Here is a 16704-nt window from a genome sequence, read left to right as displayed (position 1 = left end):
TGTGGTATTGGCATGCATTGTAAAACCATATTTGTGGTAAAAACATGCGTTGGAAAAGCATTCAATGTATTTACCTGCATTGTACCGTCGTACAACCGTTACTCAGCGTTTTGACCAAAAACAAAGCTACTGTCTTGGTTTCTTTTTCCCACCAGACCACCCAGTCAGTGTTGATCACTTAAGTGCCTTTTCCCAAAAACTCTTTTTAGGTTTCGCTTTTACAGCATGTATGCACAATCAGCAAAAGCTATTGTAAATTTAAAAAGCTTAAAAGCAGGCTTAGGGCCTGCCCATACTTATAGATACTCACCATTGGTTGGCTTCCACGTAGCTTTAATTTCCTTGCTTCTCATTGGTCAGGGCCTTCTGCTGCTTCCACTTTGTTTTCTGTTCTTCCGTCGTGCAGTTGTCCATAGAGCTTGAACCAAGTAAAATTTCCTGTCTCTGCGGCCAGTGTCCATCTACTGGCCGCCGCTTATAGAGGTACTATTTTTTTTTTTCATTTTTAATCAGGTACTCCTTATGAGAGCAGGTTTTTGCAGGCCTTCTCTACCCCATGTCAGCCCTTTCCCATCCTTGTTGTTTGGCCTGTACCTCCCCCTTCGTAGTTACTTACTGCCTGCCCTCCCACCCCTGCCTCTGAACAAAAAGCACTATAACAGAAAGCGCTGGCCCTGCCATAGCGTTTTGTTTGTATTTACTTTAAGCCATCTTTAAAAAACATTAAGAAAACCATATAGCTCAAGCAGAGCTATTTGGCTTTGTTAATGTTTTATTAAAGATGGTGCACTGCAGCACGGACTGCTGTGCAACAAAGCTTAAACTAAATAAAAACAAAGCGATATGGTACTTTCAACGCTAGACACGCCAAAGTGCTAGGTTTTTATTTACTTTGAGCCATGTTACACAGCAGCTTGCACTGCTGTACAACATCTTTAAACACCATTGGCAACACTAATTGGTCTCGCATAAGAGAAAACGAATGGTTTTGCCAGTGCTTCTTTCCACCATTTAACGATCCACTTGTAAAAGACTCTAAAATGAGGGTGCCTTTGAGATGAGAAGATCGATTTTTAAGGTTTATGATATCGTATTCAGTTCAGATCACCATGTTTTAACCCTAATGGCTCATGATAGCAACCTAACTGTAACAAAGTTATTTCGAGAATAAACTCGATGTGTGTTGCCTGTGGCGAGCTGATTTCAATCACCAGGGAGCTTTAAGACCATTTTGTAAGGTTTGGGACAACACTGAAAGAACCTACCGAAACATACTGAGTGGCTGCAGTTCACCTTACAGGTGTATATTAGGGAAATGGCTAGGTTAATCAGCTTACCTTTTTGGCATGTTACTAGTCTACCTACTGTTTAATTTTGTTTAAGGGAAAGTAGGTTTATCAAGACTTGCCCTTTTTGTTATTTTGCCCATATTGTATGAGAAGAACACGGTGAATGAAGACAGCATCCTTGCTAATCTGAACCTCAAAGTGGCTGCAAATCGGTTTCTATAAGTACACTGACGTTCTCGTTTAGAATATAAATTGTAGTTATTGACATATGCTTTACTTTGCTTAACTGAAGAACAATGCAATAATGCATGATATAATGAAACATGATCACTTTTACTTTTCATGTATGTGACTGCTTTTGAATGTAACTGAAGATTTAAGACTTTACATTCAACTAGGAAACAATGGTGTGTGAAATGGAACTGATACTCGAGCAGCATATAAGGGTGTTCCTCCTGTTTTGAGCAGTACAAGGTGCAACTGCGGGAAAAAGAGCAATGCCTTATTCCCCATTTCTAAATATACAAACAATTGTTTTTTCTTCAGTACTTTGCCCAGGCACCTTCTCAAAAACTCCGTAAGTACAGATCTCTTCTGTTGCTAGAAAATTGTTGTATCTAATTGGAGTAGTCGAAAGTTTTGAATTAATGTGTTAAAGCCAACGCTAAGACCTTCCTATACCAGACATGCATAACCAATACTCTTCAAATCATCTAGTTTCCCATTTTCACCTGACTGTGCAGCTTGGAAACTGGGTGAAGAAGTTAGTCAGGGAGCAGGGATATTCACTTGATAGCAGGAGAGTGGAGGAGAGCAGTTTTCCATATCTTTGTAGTTCTGGATACAAGAACCGCCCTTTGCTTTGTTTTGTCATGACCTTTCATTAAACTTTTCTCAATTGGCATCAAGTGCCCTTCTGTAACTGTGACCGCTGTGATCGTTCTTTACTTGGTGCCCTTACAGTTATTCGGGGAAGCTTTTTCAAGAAACGACTTTTATTGGATTCTGACTGTGGCATCAGTTCGATGAGAAGACCAATATCTGTTTTTCTCCTAATGCTGATTCTGGTTGCATGTTTCCAATAAGCCTCATAGAACTGCCTTACCCTGCAGTTTGTTCATCCCTGTGTTCTATGCAAACAAATTGAGCAACCCTTCTGTTAGTTTTGTGCTTTATGGCCTCATCATATAGACCATTGTGCGCAGAAAGCTGTGCTAATGTGAGATCTCGGTCCATTCGTTCCATGTAGAGATACTGTTTTACGAGTAAGAGAACCTGTGCCTTCTAATTGTGTTTTGTTAGTAAATGAATGTATTTTGCAATGATTCCAAGGGGTAGCTGAACATTCCTGCTTTTTAACCATGAGCGGATTTTGCTATATAGTGTAATGTAAGCCTCCAGCGTCACAGATTTTTTTTTACATCTAGCAGCTTGAAGACCATCAATCAAGTAGTGTTGAGAGTGTGCAGAGTCTGAATCTGAAGAGATGCAGATGAGCAGTCTATTGCTTCTTCTTCTTCTTCTTCTTCTTCTTCTTACCCGGTGCCTGATGACAAGGACATTTCATATGAATAGTGTCCGCAAAAACTAGCCCCAGAACTCTACTCTTGCATATGATTTGTTTGCTGACGTTTAGCGTGTAGATTCGGGAAATGCCATGTCGTCTTTAATTTCCAATGTCTTGGATAAGAAATATGGCAAATCCAAACCTATGTTTGAAATAGGATTGCTTGAAGCACCGTTTTCTGTAGTCACCATAGCCGCCTGGATAGAATTGGGTCTAGCCTACTCCCATGCCCTTGATAAGTATGTTAAAAACAAAAACAAAGTATGTTAAAATATATTTAATTTAGGTGTCCCCTTTTCAAAATGGATTCTTAATGCTGTTATGACTAGATAAAACCATATTTCTAAAATGAGCTATTTGTATATGTACTGAAAGAATGCAGCTGTATGGTGGATGGACAAAGACAAGAATGCAGAACAGCAGAAGCTTTAAATAGTTAATTGAACTTCTAAAACAGATTTCCAAAATCCTCTTAAGTCGCCACCGATCTTCTTTATTATATTTGCTGTTCTTATGAATATTTCCAATTGCAGATTCCTCACTTTTTTAATCCTCACCAGGTGATGGAGTGGATCAGTAAATTTTCAAAGCAACTGCTCCTATATGCCGATAGGCCGCACCATTGGCTCTGTGGCAACCTTGTGCCACCTAAGTAAGTGATATCATCGAGCCATGTAAATGTGCCACCTCTGTGTACTGATATGTTTGTTTCTTTCCATACCCTTTAACATGGAACCTGAGCTCTGCTACCAACTTTTCAGTAGTTTTTACTAACATAAACTAGTCCCGAGACCCTTAAGGGAGAACCTACCCTACGGCCCATACCTCAGGATACGTAGGAATTGTACTGACATCAGGGACTACAAGACCCAAGCCTCAGACCTCACTGAAAGACTAAAGTCACGTGGTTACCCGAAAAAAATCTTGGAGAAAGGAAACAAACGTGCTAGAAACCAACCACGGGAGGCCCTCCTGGAAGATACTGTCAAGGAACCATCTGATATACCCCTAACGCGTGTGACCACATATAGCTCTATCTCAGATGCCATGAAAAAATCAGTGAACAAACACTGGAAAATCATAACAAGCAACAAGAGAACCTGGGAGAAACCCCTCTTCTCTTTCAAAAAGGGTATAAGCTTGAAAGATTCCTTGGTACACACACGTCCAAAAACGGATACGTCCAACTCCGTAAATGTGAGGTCCGTCACCAATGCATGGGGCTTACCCCCCGTTACTGGACATTTTCCTTGCGCAAATTGCAGTGTATGTCATTTAACAACACACACCAAACAACTCTCTCTGGAAGCAGGAAAAATATGGCTACAGAGGACACACACCAGCTCTAACTCGACTAATGTTGTTTACATGATAACATGCCCCTGTCTGAAGAGATATATAGGAATGACAACACGAAAGGTGAAACAGCGGATCTGCGAGCACTGTAGTAACATCAGGTGCCGCAAGTCAACAACTAAGATGAGTGAACATTTCCTCCAAAAAAACACACACACCTAATGATCTCCGCTGGACAATAATTGAACAGATTACCGCGGAAAGAAATACAACTAACATTCTTTTCGAAAAAGAGCAACGTTGGGTGTACAGACTGGGAACCCACATCAATGGGCTGAATGACCAAATACCTTGGTCTTCAGTCCTAAGACGTTGACGAATTCCATATGTGGACCTGTGTTCCACTGCATGTTGCTGCTCACTGCCCGTCTCTTATGAAGTTATTTTCCTATCTCTTTATCTATGAGACCTCCTTTTGCTCAGAGTTTAATGCACAACGTGGAGATATTCATCACTTTTTCCACTGATTTATTATGTATACCTAGTGGGAGATTAAACTAACCAGCAGTGACACTGCTCTCTTTACCCAACTCCGAAAAAATGCCTGATTCAATACTTCTTGCCAAAGTTCAGGTCTCGTTTCCTTTCCTTTAAACCAATTCTGTGTGTTTACCACAACACATAGAGCACAATCGCTTCCACTCCCCTATCTCGCGCAACTAATTTTCAGTTATGGGGATTAACTTGCCATACTGGGCTGCCCGACTGTATTCTGCCTGCACTAGTTACTCTTCGGTAACTAGGACAACAACGCGAGTGCTTGTATTCCAAGCCTCGCTTTGATTCTTTCAGCCGATTGGACACCGAGGTACGAGCGTCATCTCACGCTCGCCTCGTTCCGAACCGGCATTGGCAACGCCCTCAGCCTCGCGTACACAGCATATCAGCGGAACTCGGCTTCCGGGCCCCCATCCACGGGGTCCGGTTTGAGGAGATCGCTAGGTGCTGAGCGGTTGTTTGGCGTTGCGGGCGTAAGACCTTTTTCCGATCAGCGCTCATCTCTACCACTTCTCCGATCAGCGCACAGCTAAGTAATCTGCATCCCAGTTCCCTTGGCTAATTGTGTCTCCGTTTCTTTACATGCCTTCTTAGGGTGTGCCATTGTCGCCACCACTCCCCTCCCGAGACACATGGGGTGTGGATCTTTTAACTAACAAGTGAGAAATTTGCCATCTTTATTTTAATTTGTTTTTAAACGTTTGATTAGAGCTAACTTCATATCAACACCGACCCTCCATTTGGGCACATTGATCGCAAAAGCACGAGTGATGTGATAGTAGTCATCCTGTCAGCTAGCAATCGTTTTCTCTTTTCTAAATGCATGCCCCGAGACTGCCTGGCTCCCAAGACACTGTTTCAGGCATTAAAATAACATTATTTTTCACCACGGGCACGCGTTTTGACTAGCCCAAGCACAGAACTTTGAGATCAGTGTTTGCAAAATACGCTCCAGTTCTAACATTAATACCATTTCTGTTGTCTTCTTTGTGTGTTTGTCATTTCCTTTCAGACCACAGGTTCCTCACATTTCGAAGGAACCACCACTTTTTCTGGTTTGTTTTTGCACTTAATTTTACACCTTACTTTTAACTTTCACGTCCTCTGGCAAGGGTGGGCCTTAGCGCGCCTATACCACCGAGGTACACAACTACATGGTCCTGATGAAAGCCCAGTAAAATTAATACACATAAGGGCAGAAACATGTCGACCCCACTTTAAGTGGGAAATACCCAACACATTAGTTGGTAAATTTCCCGACACATACATTTTAACTAATGCCTGGCTAACCACAGAATAAAGTTTTTTGTCTGGTACAGCTTGTTGGCATTTTTGAACCCACTTTTTTTCACACTATTGTCACAAAAAAACCCAGCCCTGCAGTAATCTGGCGTTGCAGCACACCAGGGAGGCATTCGGCTTCTCCTGGTGGGCCCGATGATGAAGCATGTCACCACCCAGGGTGGTGGGTGAGGGCTTCTTAAGAAATCCCTAAGTGACTTTTCCCATAGATTGATTTCATATCCTTCTTCTCAATCCTGTGCTTTGCGCAAATTTTCCTTTGGCGACACTCTTTTGTTGTTTATAATAACTCTTTCCAAATGAATAATCCTGAGTATATAAAAATGCTCCAGCCTTTAAGAGGATGCTCCCTAGGGCCTTGGAACTCATTCCATCAGATACAAAGGCGCCACTGAAGCACTGAGGGCAGTTGTTCCAGTATTGGGCATCTGCCAGGTTGTGACATGTTTTGGTTCACCCCTCCCCCAGGCATTACTGTCTCGAAATCAAGCTCAAAGAGATGGACATTCCTCTGCTCAATTCCTACAGGATTTCCGGTATAAGTGCAGTTATCTGATGCTTCATTTTAGGAGGTACTACTTTGGTATCTCCTAAAAAAGGGAGGCATCCATCAGAAGAGCAACTTACCTCCGGTAGTATGCCTTTTAGTGGAGACACTACCTAACTGCAGATTCCTCACCACCCTCCCTCCTTCTCCTTTTGTAGAATGGGCTTTTAAAATTCTGAAAGGTCCGAAGCTGGAATCTTCACACGGTCGCACTGTAAGCTGTTAGGGTTGATTTATGCAGAATCAATAGGCCACCTATCGATGGGTAACTATGATCCAGTTTGGTGCAGCGAGGGAGTTGAGAAGGTGAGAGATCTGTGGCTAGATAGGGTATCCACCAGAACTAGTGTTAACAAAGGTAGATAATTTGTTATTCCCAGTCTTACGGACTAAGCAACAAGATGAGCTTTGCTTTTCTCACCAGAATTCGAGTCTCAAGCAGGGGACCAAAGTGGGCGACTCTTCCCATCACTATTCAAACTTTAGCGCCTTATTCCTGAGGGATTCGCTGTTCTTCATCTCTATTCCTCTAGGTCATGTTAGTATCTAGTTATAGCTTCACAATGCAGAGCTCTACCTGCTAAATATGTATCTTATGCTGGGCCCTGGAAAGGGATGAGCGTTAAACGGCGCACACTGTAAATTCCATAATTTTACAAGATGCTTAGCTCAAACATCTGTCCACGTGGATTCATGTTAAACTCTTTCCACCATTGGCGTCTAGACGATCAGGCCCAGTAGGTTTTACCCTGTACAGCTTTTAAACGCAAACAACATTTCTTTAGGGTTCTATGTCTTCCTTTTATTGATACTCTCCTTCTTTTGCATTTTTCTTTGAGGTTATGTCATAGTCTTTCAAAACTAAGCTGTCTTGATAACCTTAATTAGTATTTGGAAATGGCATAGAGCTGGACATTGGTACAAAATAGTTGTGCTTACGGTAACTTTGGTTTCTGAATACACGTATATATCCTGTTACTGTTCATAACTGTCAGCAGCTGAAAGAGAATTTACCGACTTGACAAAAGGAGGCGCATTGTTCCCATCAATTGAAAATAGGGAAGACCCTCCCAGTTATGTAACTATTTCGGGAACGGACTTTTACAGAAGAGCATTGGCAATGCCAAATGGCCTGTTTTTAATTAAATTGTGAATGGTAACTTGAAGCATTACAAGTAAATAAAATGGGAATACATATGTATTTTTCGGTGGCAGCAAAGAACTGTAGAATTATATTGGTGTAGGTTAAAAGACCAGGTGAAAGTTGCACTGTCTAGCCAGACCTAAAAATCTGCGTAGGTTAAAGTCTGCCCTCTCCCATCGGTACTGATGCCAGAGAAAAACATCATAAATTAGTATCTAAGACTCTTGAATAGCATTCCAGTGGCATCTGTAAGCACCTGAACGTTCAAACGCAGGTAGCTGGGTAAATAAGCAACATGATCACAGCGGCTTGAGGGCAAGAAGTTTTTTTCTTTTTGTGGAAGCACAAAACTTCTGCCCAACAGAACATGTGCTCCTTGGGTCCCAACTTGTGGGCAGAGCCAAAGTCCCTCTAAAGTGATAATCACATAACTGTCTGGCAGCAGCAGTCCTGTAAATCCGGACCATAAAAAACATGTTGGTAGGAAAATAATCTAATGACTTGAAAAATTACAAATTACTTTGCTGGATGTTTCGTCAGTAGGGTTTGTTTTTCCTCTTTGTGGCTTGCAACTGAAAACTAGTAAATATCGCCAATAGATAAACATTTGCAAAATCATAAATGAATGCTTCCCGTTAAGGTGTTGTAGGGTATAGAGAGGTCTTTCAATTGTGGGCTAAAGTGTGCGATTTTAACTTTCCCAAGAGCTGTAATAAGGGGCTAAGAATTACTAAACCAGTTGACCAAATTCTGTTTACAACTCCAAGAAATGTCTACAATTCTTCAGCAACGGGTCTAAACATGTTTACCTAGTTTGGCTAGTGGCTGACTGTAACCGGTGGAGCTTGCCTGTCACTGCCTCCCCTCTCTTAAAGAGGAACTTCTGTTCTGCTGGAGTTATCCGTGCCAATATTCCAGCTGATGTTGCTGAGAACAATCAGGTAAAGGTTGAATCTATATGTACAATTGTGGGCATGAAAAGATTACGTAAGGGAACCTTACACCAATTTAAATATGAAAATGACATTTCAACCACAACACAGCACTGCTAGGCAGAGCTTCTGTTATACCTTAGAGCTGATTGAGTGGCTGCAGGTATACCTGGTATAGCCTCTGGTAACCTGATAGTGTCTTGCTATCCCTGGTCTCAGGCAGAAGCACGAGTTGAAATTTAAGGTGGCTGTAAATTTGTTTTATTCTCGTTCTCCTCCACCTCCCGTTAAACACTCATTGGATATGGCTTTGGGTTAAGTAAGAGGACTCAGTCCTGCGCTCTCATCAGGCGTCAACCCGTCTGAGATGTTACAGCTTTTACCACTCTCATTTTAGTGAATTGACCTAAACCGACTACTTTTCTCGGTGGGTAAAATGTTCCACCTTCACTTGTATAGAGCTTTGAGAACTTTATTGAAGGGGCACTGCAAAAAAAGTACGCTTTCTGCAACCAAAAAAGAAAGCGTATTCAAACATAATAGGCCTTTTCGAGTAAAGGTCTTCAAGCCGAGAATGGCTGATAAAATGTTACCCCAGTTCGTTCATGCTAGTGTGCCCAGTTCAAGTTCCATGGTAACATTTTATTTCTGTATTTATCCCATTATTGTAGGGTGTTTTTTGATGAGCAGTCTCCTTAAAGCTGTTCAGTAACATGTCATTTATGTGATTTGCAAGTATTTGATCAACGTGTCCTTAACGTTTATAGTAAGCATAACATCCTTTTAGATATTTCAGTAAAACGGTTTGTAAGATCTGATCCTACCTATTATTAGATACTGTAGTCTAGTTATTTTACTGGTATATACTATGGAATTTAGGACTGTAAGTGGTATCAGTTCCTTTTTACTCATTATTCCGTTTCTTTTTGTTAAAATATTTACAATATTTTTTTTATAAAGAAGTGTTAATCAGCAGCTGTTTCTCATGCATTTTCTCGTATTTGTATTCCAGGAATTGCCTCTGAAGCAGGGAGTGTCTGCATTAATAATGACCTGTAGTTCTCTGCTTCATAGGTTAGACATTTATTTTAATTATTTTGTGGCTAAGCGCAGTCCCACCTTTTCAAATCAAATATTGATGAGAATTGTTTCAATTGGCATTTAAATTTGGCTACAAGCATACATATTGCATCTAGGGATTAATTGTATAATAAAATATGCCCATAAGGGCTGTTGTTGGTTTCCTACAGCCACTATAAAAATTAAAATGACATAGCTTGATAAACATATATTTGGATTTGGTTGCTACCGAAAGTTGATTCACTCTCGGGCTTTTCGAGAAAACCCTGTAACAATATGCAGTTCATTTGTATTGCTTGCAGCATTTCTTTTGAAAAATGTACCAATATTTAAACATTCCTCATTTGGGAATGCCAAAACCAACCAAAAAAAAGAACTTAAGCCTAATTACAATGGGACTGCTAGCCCAAGCATGTGAAAATCTGTGTATTTACTTTTGAATTGTACACCGCAGATGCTTCATCTTCCTCTTCTTCCATGGGCGGTGCTCGCAGCTCCTTTACCACCACTTCCAGCCCTACCATTAACTCTACCTCAGTCACGGACAGCAAAGCTATGAAATTGGAGAGTTGCTCCTTGACCATTGGGGTAAGTAACAGAGTGGTAAGTGAAAAGCAGTTTACCAGTAAAGCAATTCAGCAGCAACAGGCGGCACCTATGAGATGGAGGGTCCTGAGTATCTCACCACCACCCGAGGACTTGCTGGATAATAGTCTGATGTCATGTCAAGATGATGGGGGTGTGGTGGAGTCTGAACCGAGCAGCACCATGTGGATCGATGACTCCACAGCCAACTTCAGCAACATGAGCACCCATTCTTACAATGATAATACAGAGGTGCCCCGTAAGTCGCGCAAACGTAATACCAAGGAGAGGCCAGGAATCAAACGACATGACTGTGACGAATCCAACATGGATGTGTTTGATGCAGACAGCGCCAAAGCACCTCACTATGTGCTTTCCCAGCTCACTTCGGACAACAAAAGCAGCTCTCAAGCAAGCAACGGGTTGGTATTTGTTTTTTCAATTTTATCATTTTCTGTAAAGTTTACCAAAGAATGTACTTTTGTTTACCTATTTCCAATTCTCTTTTTAAGTTTTCAAGCAGTATGGCGAAAAGTATATTTCTCTGCAAATCAAGAAGTGTTTTGCTTTACCCCATGTTTTATCCTTTAGGTCCCTTAAGCCATTTTTGGAAACAACTGCTAGACCTAAACGTGCCTTTCGTGCAAGTACATTATTAAACATGATTGCTGGAATTGATGTTCATAAAAACAATGCATTTTTGACCCATCTACAGTAAGACATTTGTTCATTGCCACTGAGGTGTGTCCCCTTGCTCCTAGATTAGACTAGCTCCTCTTGTGGCTTAACTTTCTCTTTCTAACTCTTTATGTTTAATAAAATGCTAGGTGTCTGTGTGTGTCTTTGATATGCTCAAATCAAGTTGATGAACCTTTAAATGTGTGCAATATCAGTGTTGGTCAGACATTTTCTATAAGCTCAGTGGTACATTTTTTTGCTTAGCTGAATTTGGATTTCGGGTTAGTTTCCGGCATCTCAGGACCATATTGCCTTTCTGTTAAAAAGAGTTATCGAAAAGTTTATTTCTGATGCATATTTCTAATTGCAAATTCTTCAGTCTTCTCAGGCACCCAACTGGATCTGGCAACTTTTGCAAAAGCTCCTGCATGCCGATAGGTAATGTCATCAACCTGCTTTGCAACTCTTGCCTCCTGAACATGACGTCACAGCTGCATAAAAGGGCCACCCCTTTGTGACCATGACCGTTTCTATGCCCAAAGACCCTGTTTTAGAGCACTCCTAACAATTTTGGTTTTCACTGAATTCTCAAATTAGTCTATAAACCGTGGCAATGTGCAAGGATGTCTCTAAAGAGGAATGATGACAAGCCATGCTACTTATGTCTAAAGCAGATGTTGGTAACAGACCAAAACATCTCTAGGCAAATATGCCACTTTTTCCCGCATTCCCTCACCCCGCATGTTACAACGCGGTTGTTACAACAACCGTGTTGTAACAATGCATACCATTAGCCCGCAAGTCATAACAACGACTTGCGGAGGGGGGCGTCTGATGTTGGAATAGTAGAATTTACTCTTCCTACTCCAGTCTGTGCGGACAGTAGGGAAGATGTTAGATTTTAAATCCAACACTTTTCCCCCCTTCCGCAAGTTGTTGTAACGACTTGCGGGCTAATGGTATGCATTGTTACGCGGTCGTTGTAACATGCAACAACCTGTAAACATTCGAACCCAACACCAGATGGCGATCTAATGCTAAGTGTGAGAATCTGCAGCTCTGCATGCCAAGAACAGATGCATACTGGTAAGTAGCATTTTCCTTACCCTCTAGGCATGTATAAGCCCTATATTGGATTCCATAACTGCAGTGGGTCCAACGCTAGGGGGATGCTTTACGTGATTTGCATGTCCATCAAGACACCTCAGGACCTTCGATGATGGATAATGGATGCCAATCTGATGTGTGGCGGTCCATTTTTCTGGCTCCCGCTAGAGCTTACGTGACTGATACTTGGTCTCTTGGCTGAGGAGGTTAGCTGAGTGAAATGGTAATAAAAGGCCTTTTATATCTCCGATGGAGCAGCACCACCATATAAATCTTCTTGAGCTTAATCATGTACAAGTTGATCCAAGTGCTAATGGACCTCGTGACGGCCATGTGGCATTAAAACAAGTATGGCAGAGTGGAGTCTTTTGCCCTCTGTCAGACTCTGAGGCTTTGGGGATGGCTGAGACATTATAGGGGTTTCCTCATGGTGAAACAGGATCTCTGAACATCAGGTCAGGCAAACTCTGCAAAAGTTATCTTGCTGATAATGAGTGGTGTCTGCAACCAGAGTTTTATCTTCGTCCAGAGGGGTTGTGTTCTCGGTAAATCTATGAACTATGAATCTATGAACTAGCTCAAAGTACACTCATTGCTCATTTCTTTGCACTGTTTTTGATCCTGTGGTTCCTGAAGAAATTCAGGTGGGAACTAGCACAACTTATTGTGGTGGCCCCTAATTGGCGCAGGAGGGTCGGGTACCCTGAACTCCTGTCCCTATCATGTTATATTAAGAATATGTGTAGAGTGCAGTATCAACCATGAGGTTATCCTGGTGTTCAACAGGTGTGAGTCTAGCCAAATATAGAACCTAGTGGTACTCCTCAAAAAGCCAGGTGTTCAGCTTCTTGCGGAATTCAAAAAGTAGGGAGGAGTCTCTTAAGTTTAGCGACAAATCATGTAATTCTTTTAGAGCAATATAGGAGTAGGATCAACTGCCAGATTTGGTTTTCCGTATGTGTGTGATGTGTGCAAGCTGGAGTCCAGACGAGTGGATGTGTCTGGAATTCCGGTTTGTGAAAGCAGATGCGATTGATGTGGCATTCTGGGCCAGTGTTATGTTGTGCCTTGGAAGTGTGGGTCAAGAGTTTGAATTGTGCTCGTTCGTGTATGGAGTGCCTGCAGAACTCCTTAAGGTTTGTTTAATGTGAGTGACTCTGGCCATTAAGTCTTTATGGTCTGCAGCCTTCTTTTGAATTTTGTTGTTGATTCTGGTACAGTATGGTGTTCCCGTAGTCCAGCTTGCATGTGACGAGGGTTTATGTTTTTCTGGGTGCTGATTGGGAGCCATTTAAAAATCTTCCTCTGCATCTTCAGTTTATGAAAGTATGATGTGACAATGTTTACTTGAGCGGTATGTCAAGTTTGCTGTTTATGCCAATCCAGAGGTTGTTGGTGTGGGTGGTGGTTGTTGGTCCTAGCTCTGTTGTCCATCAGGTGGAGTCCTACGGTGAAGATCACTTCCCAAAGATCATGATTTCCGAGTAGTCAATGTTCAGCTTTGGACAGGCTTCATCCAGTGGACAATTTCATTCATGGAGGCATTTAACTTGATCTAGGTACTTGCTGTCTTGTCCATGATGGAGAGAAGAAGTTTAATTGTCGGTGAAGGAGAGAAACGTTGAAGTTGTGGGAGAATGATGCTGGCTAAAGGGATCATGTATGCTTTGAAGAGTGTAATGTTCAGGGAAGATCCTGCGGAATCCTGCAGATGAGATCACATGTGTTTGAGGAGTATGGTGCAAATTGAATGACTGGGTCCTTTCAGTCAGGTAGGAGCAGATCCATCAGAGTGTGAGTCCCTGAATTCTGATGTCATATTGGCATTAGTTGAGGCGAAGGTGGGACACCGTGTCACACGCTTCAGAGAGGTCCAGGAGGATAAGGGCCGCTTTGCCTTCTATGTCCAGAGTCATGCGAATGTCATCTGTGGTGGTGATGAGGGCAGATTTTGTGCTGTGGTTGGTTCTGAAACCAGACTAAGTGTTGTTGCTGAGTTTCTGGTTGTTGAGTTAAACAGTGAGGCGACTGTCGATTATTTTATCCAAGACCTTGGCTGGCAATGGTATCTGGGAGATAGGTCTGTAGTTGGCAAACATTGAGGAGTACCTGGTGGGTTTTCCAGTATGGGAGGGGCAGGGGGGAGCAATTGCATATTTCCAAACTTCTGAGACGGTAAGGGAAGAGGTTCTTCGAGGTGGATAATCGAGTTGGAGGTGCCGGATAGTGTGGTTAAATCCTTCATGTGGGAAGATTTCTTTACTTCCGTTAGTGCTGGCATTGATGCGATCCACCAGAGCGGTGCATTTGATAGTCCTGTTCATTTGGTGGTTGCTTTTCAGGGCCTATTTGAATGTGCTCCTGTCTGAATTTTCCTGGCTTATTCGCCATTTGTGCTCAAGTTGTTTGCAGTGACATTTCATCAGTCTGAGTTCCTACATGTATTGAAGGGGGTCTAGATCTTGTATTGCTGTGTTGAAGGGAGCAGGAAGGTAATTCAGTTGTTTAAATTCTTGGTGACTTTTGGTGAACTGGGGGGGGTAATGTTGCTGTGTTTGGGTCGATGGGTGTTGAGCAGTGTTTCAGTCCTTGTCAGTGATGCTCTTCCAGATTCAACAGGCTTGTCTTGCAGTGGTGGGAGGGGGCAGTGGGTGAGTATGTGTGTTGGGATAGGGGTGTTGACCTTGATGATGGGGTGGTCTGTCTAGAAGACTGGTGTGGGTTTCTCATCACGGATGTTGTCAAAGCTGTTGAAAATAGGTTACATGAGGTGTCTGGCAACGTGTGTAGGTCCCTTTACTCGGTGGGCAAGGCCCAGGCTTTCATGGTGTTCAATGAGTGCTTTTCACTTGTAGTCAGTGTGGTCTTCCAGGTAGAGCGTCTGGTCTCAAGGTAGACTGTATTGCTAGCCTTGAGTGTGAGTGGTGAGACAAAGTCCGTCATGTTGTCTGTGAAGTTGTTGTGCTTCCCCAGTGGCCTCCAGATGAAAGTGCCGTTAAGAATGAAGTTGACTTTGACATGGAGCTTAAATGACAGGTGTTCCATTTTGGAGTATGACGTGTCTGAGGAGGTGGTACAGCTGATAGCATTCTTGTGGATGATATTATTGATTCTTGCTCCAGGCTTGTGAAGTGTGTCTTGCCTGGTGATCTTGTACGTAGGGTATGAATGTGGTGATGTCGGGTGGCTGGTTTCAGCTAGGTTTCTGCAAGGAAAAGTAGGTCCGGGCATTGATGTGCAGCAGGTCCCAGATCTCTGTGGCATGTTTGGTGAGTGAACAGGTGTTGAGTTGCATGTATGCTAGTCCTGAGTGTTGTGTAGGTGGTTGCAGGATTGTGTGGAAGAGTGGTGTGTTGTGTGCTGTCAGTACGAGTGCAGTGAGTGTTGAGCATATGCAAGTGGTTAGGTGTGGGTAAATGCATAAAAACTTACAGTACGCGCAGGAGAATGCTAGCTTGGTTTTGTGCTGTGCAGCCGCAGAGGGTGGAGAAAGGGCCAGGGTTGAGGGTGTGGAAGGTTGCAGCAAGGGTGTGGTGGGATCAGGTAGAGCCAAGGTTCCTGGTTCTGGGCACGCTCTGAACATCCGTCGTCCTCTTTAGGTTCCTCTCTAGCAGGACCTGCTCTCCCAGTATTAAGGTAAGGTGCTGCACCCAAACCTCCACAATCTACGCCTCTGTAAGTAGAGATTAAGCAGAACTAATTTAGAGGATTTGATCAACCATCTAAAGCGATTGTCATTTTGACTGCTCAACTCCTTCCACCAAATCAATTTAGTTTGAGCCTTAGTCCAAGTTTGTGGCCTAGTGTGAGGAGAAACAAGTTGACTGCTTGCAAACATCCTTTCTCCTAGAAGTGGTTTCACCTTTCCATGTGGGTCAATACACTATGTTTCCTACAAAGCAATAATTTATTGTTATAGACCTTGGCAGAGATCACCAACATATTAAAATAGACAGTCCAATCCGCTGTATAATTCCATTAAAAACATTAAAATTAAGAAATAATGCAAATTATGAACAATTAAAATAAATAGTAAAAGCATTAACAAACATGTTCATTTTTGTCCCTTTGTAAATAAACTTACCCTCCTCAGAAAAAAGTGGCGTTGTAAGGACTCGGCTTGACAGACAAACAGAGTGCAATTTCCCAAAGTCTGCACCCCTTTATTACATAGAGAACCAGATCTGCTGTTCATGGGGAATATTCTTCCATGCCCCTATTATTGATTCAGTACGTATTCTATCAGACCCTAATAGAAATATCAATCTTCTGATGTTATGTTCTAGTGAAAGAGCTAAATTAGGCAGCATCCTGTTTAAAACGGTGCAATTGGCAACCACACTGTATCCTTTTAACCACATGGCTGCTGGGCGTTTCCCCCCCCCTGTGCTGGAAAATGCCATTTTAGTGGCACCATGACGAGCTGAGCTCGTCATCAGCACACGACACCCGTGGGTGATGACGAGCTGAGCTCGTCATCAGCATCGAAAGGGTTAAAGGGTATCAGTGAGCAAATCTTTGTGGATATTTGCTAGGGGAATCACTTTTTTTTAGAGATATTCCCAAATTATTATATGACACTTGGGAGGCCTAATTCATGCTGAAAGTCCCATACTAGA

At 42.4% G+C, this 16704-nt stretch overlaps 1 protein-coding gene across 3 annotated transcripts in view; it reads left to right on the top strand.

Annotated features, from left to right (window-relative positions):
• NFAT5 (nuclear factor of activated T cells 5) overlaps positions 1–16704 on the top strand; it is a 956760-nt gene that overhangs the window by 318452 nt on the left and 621604 nt on the right. For 2 of the 3 annotated variants that reach the window (XM_086945726.1, XM_086945728.1), the window contains one exon: positions 10170–10722. In XM_086945726.1, the coding sequence (XP_086801852.1) occupies positions 10170–10722 (553 nt within the window). Of the gene's footprint in view, positions 1–9647; positions 9710–10169; positions 10723–16704 lie in introns of all 3 variants that reach the window. The other variant, XM_086945727.1, reaches the window with a different exon arrangement.

This window comes from Lissotriton vulgaris, chromosome 12 (assembly GCF_964263255.1).
Source record: "Lissotriton vulgaris chromosome 12, aLisVul1.2, whole genome shotgun sequence".
Lineage (NCBI taxonomy): Eukaryota > Metazoa > Chordata > Amphibia > Caudata > Salamandridae > Lissotriton > Lissotriton vulgaris.
This window is presented reverse-complemented; position numbering and strand designations above follow the sequence as displayed.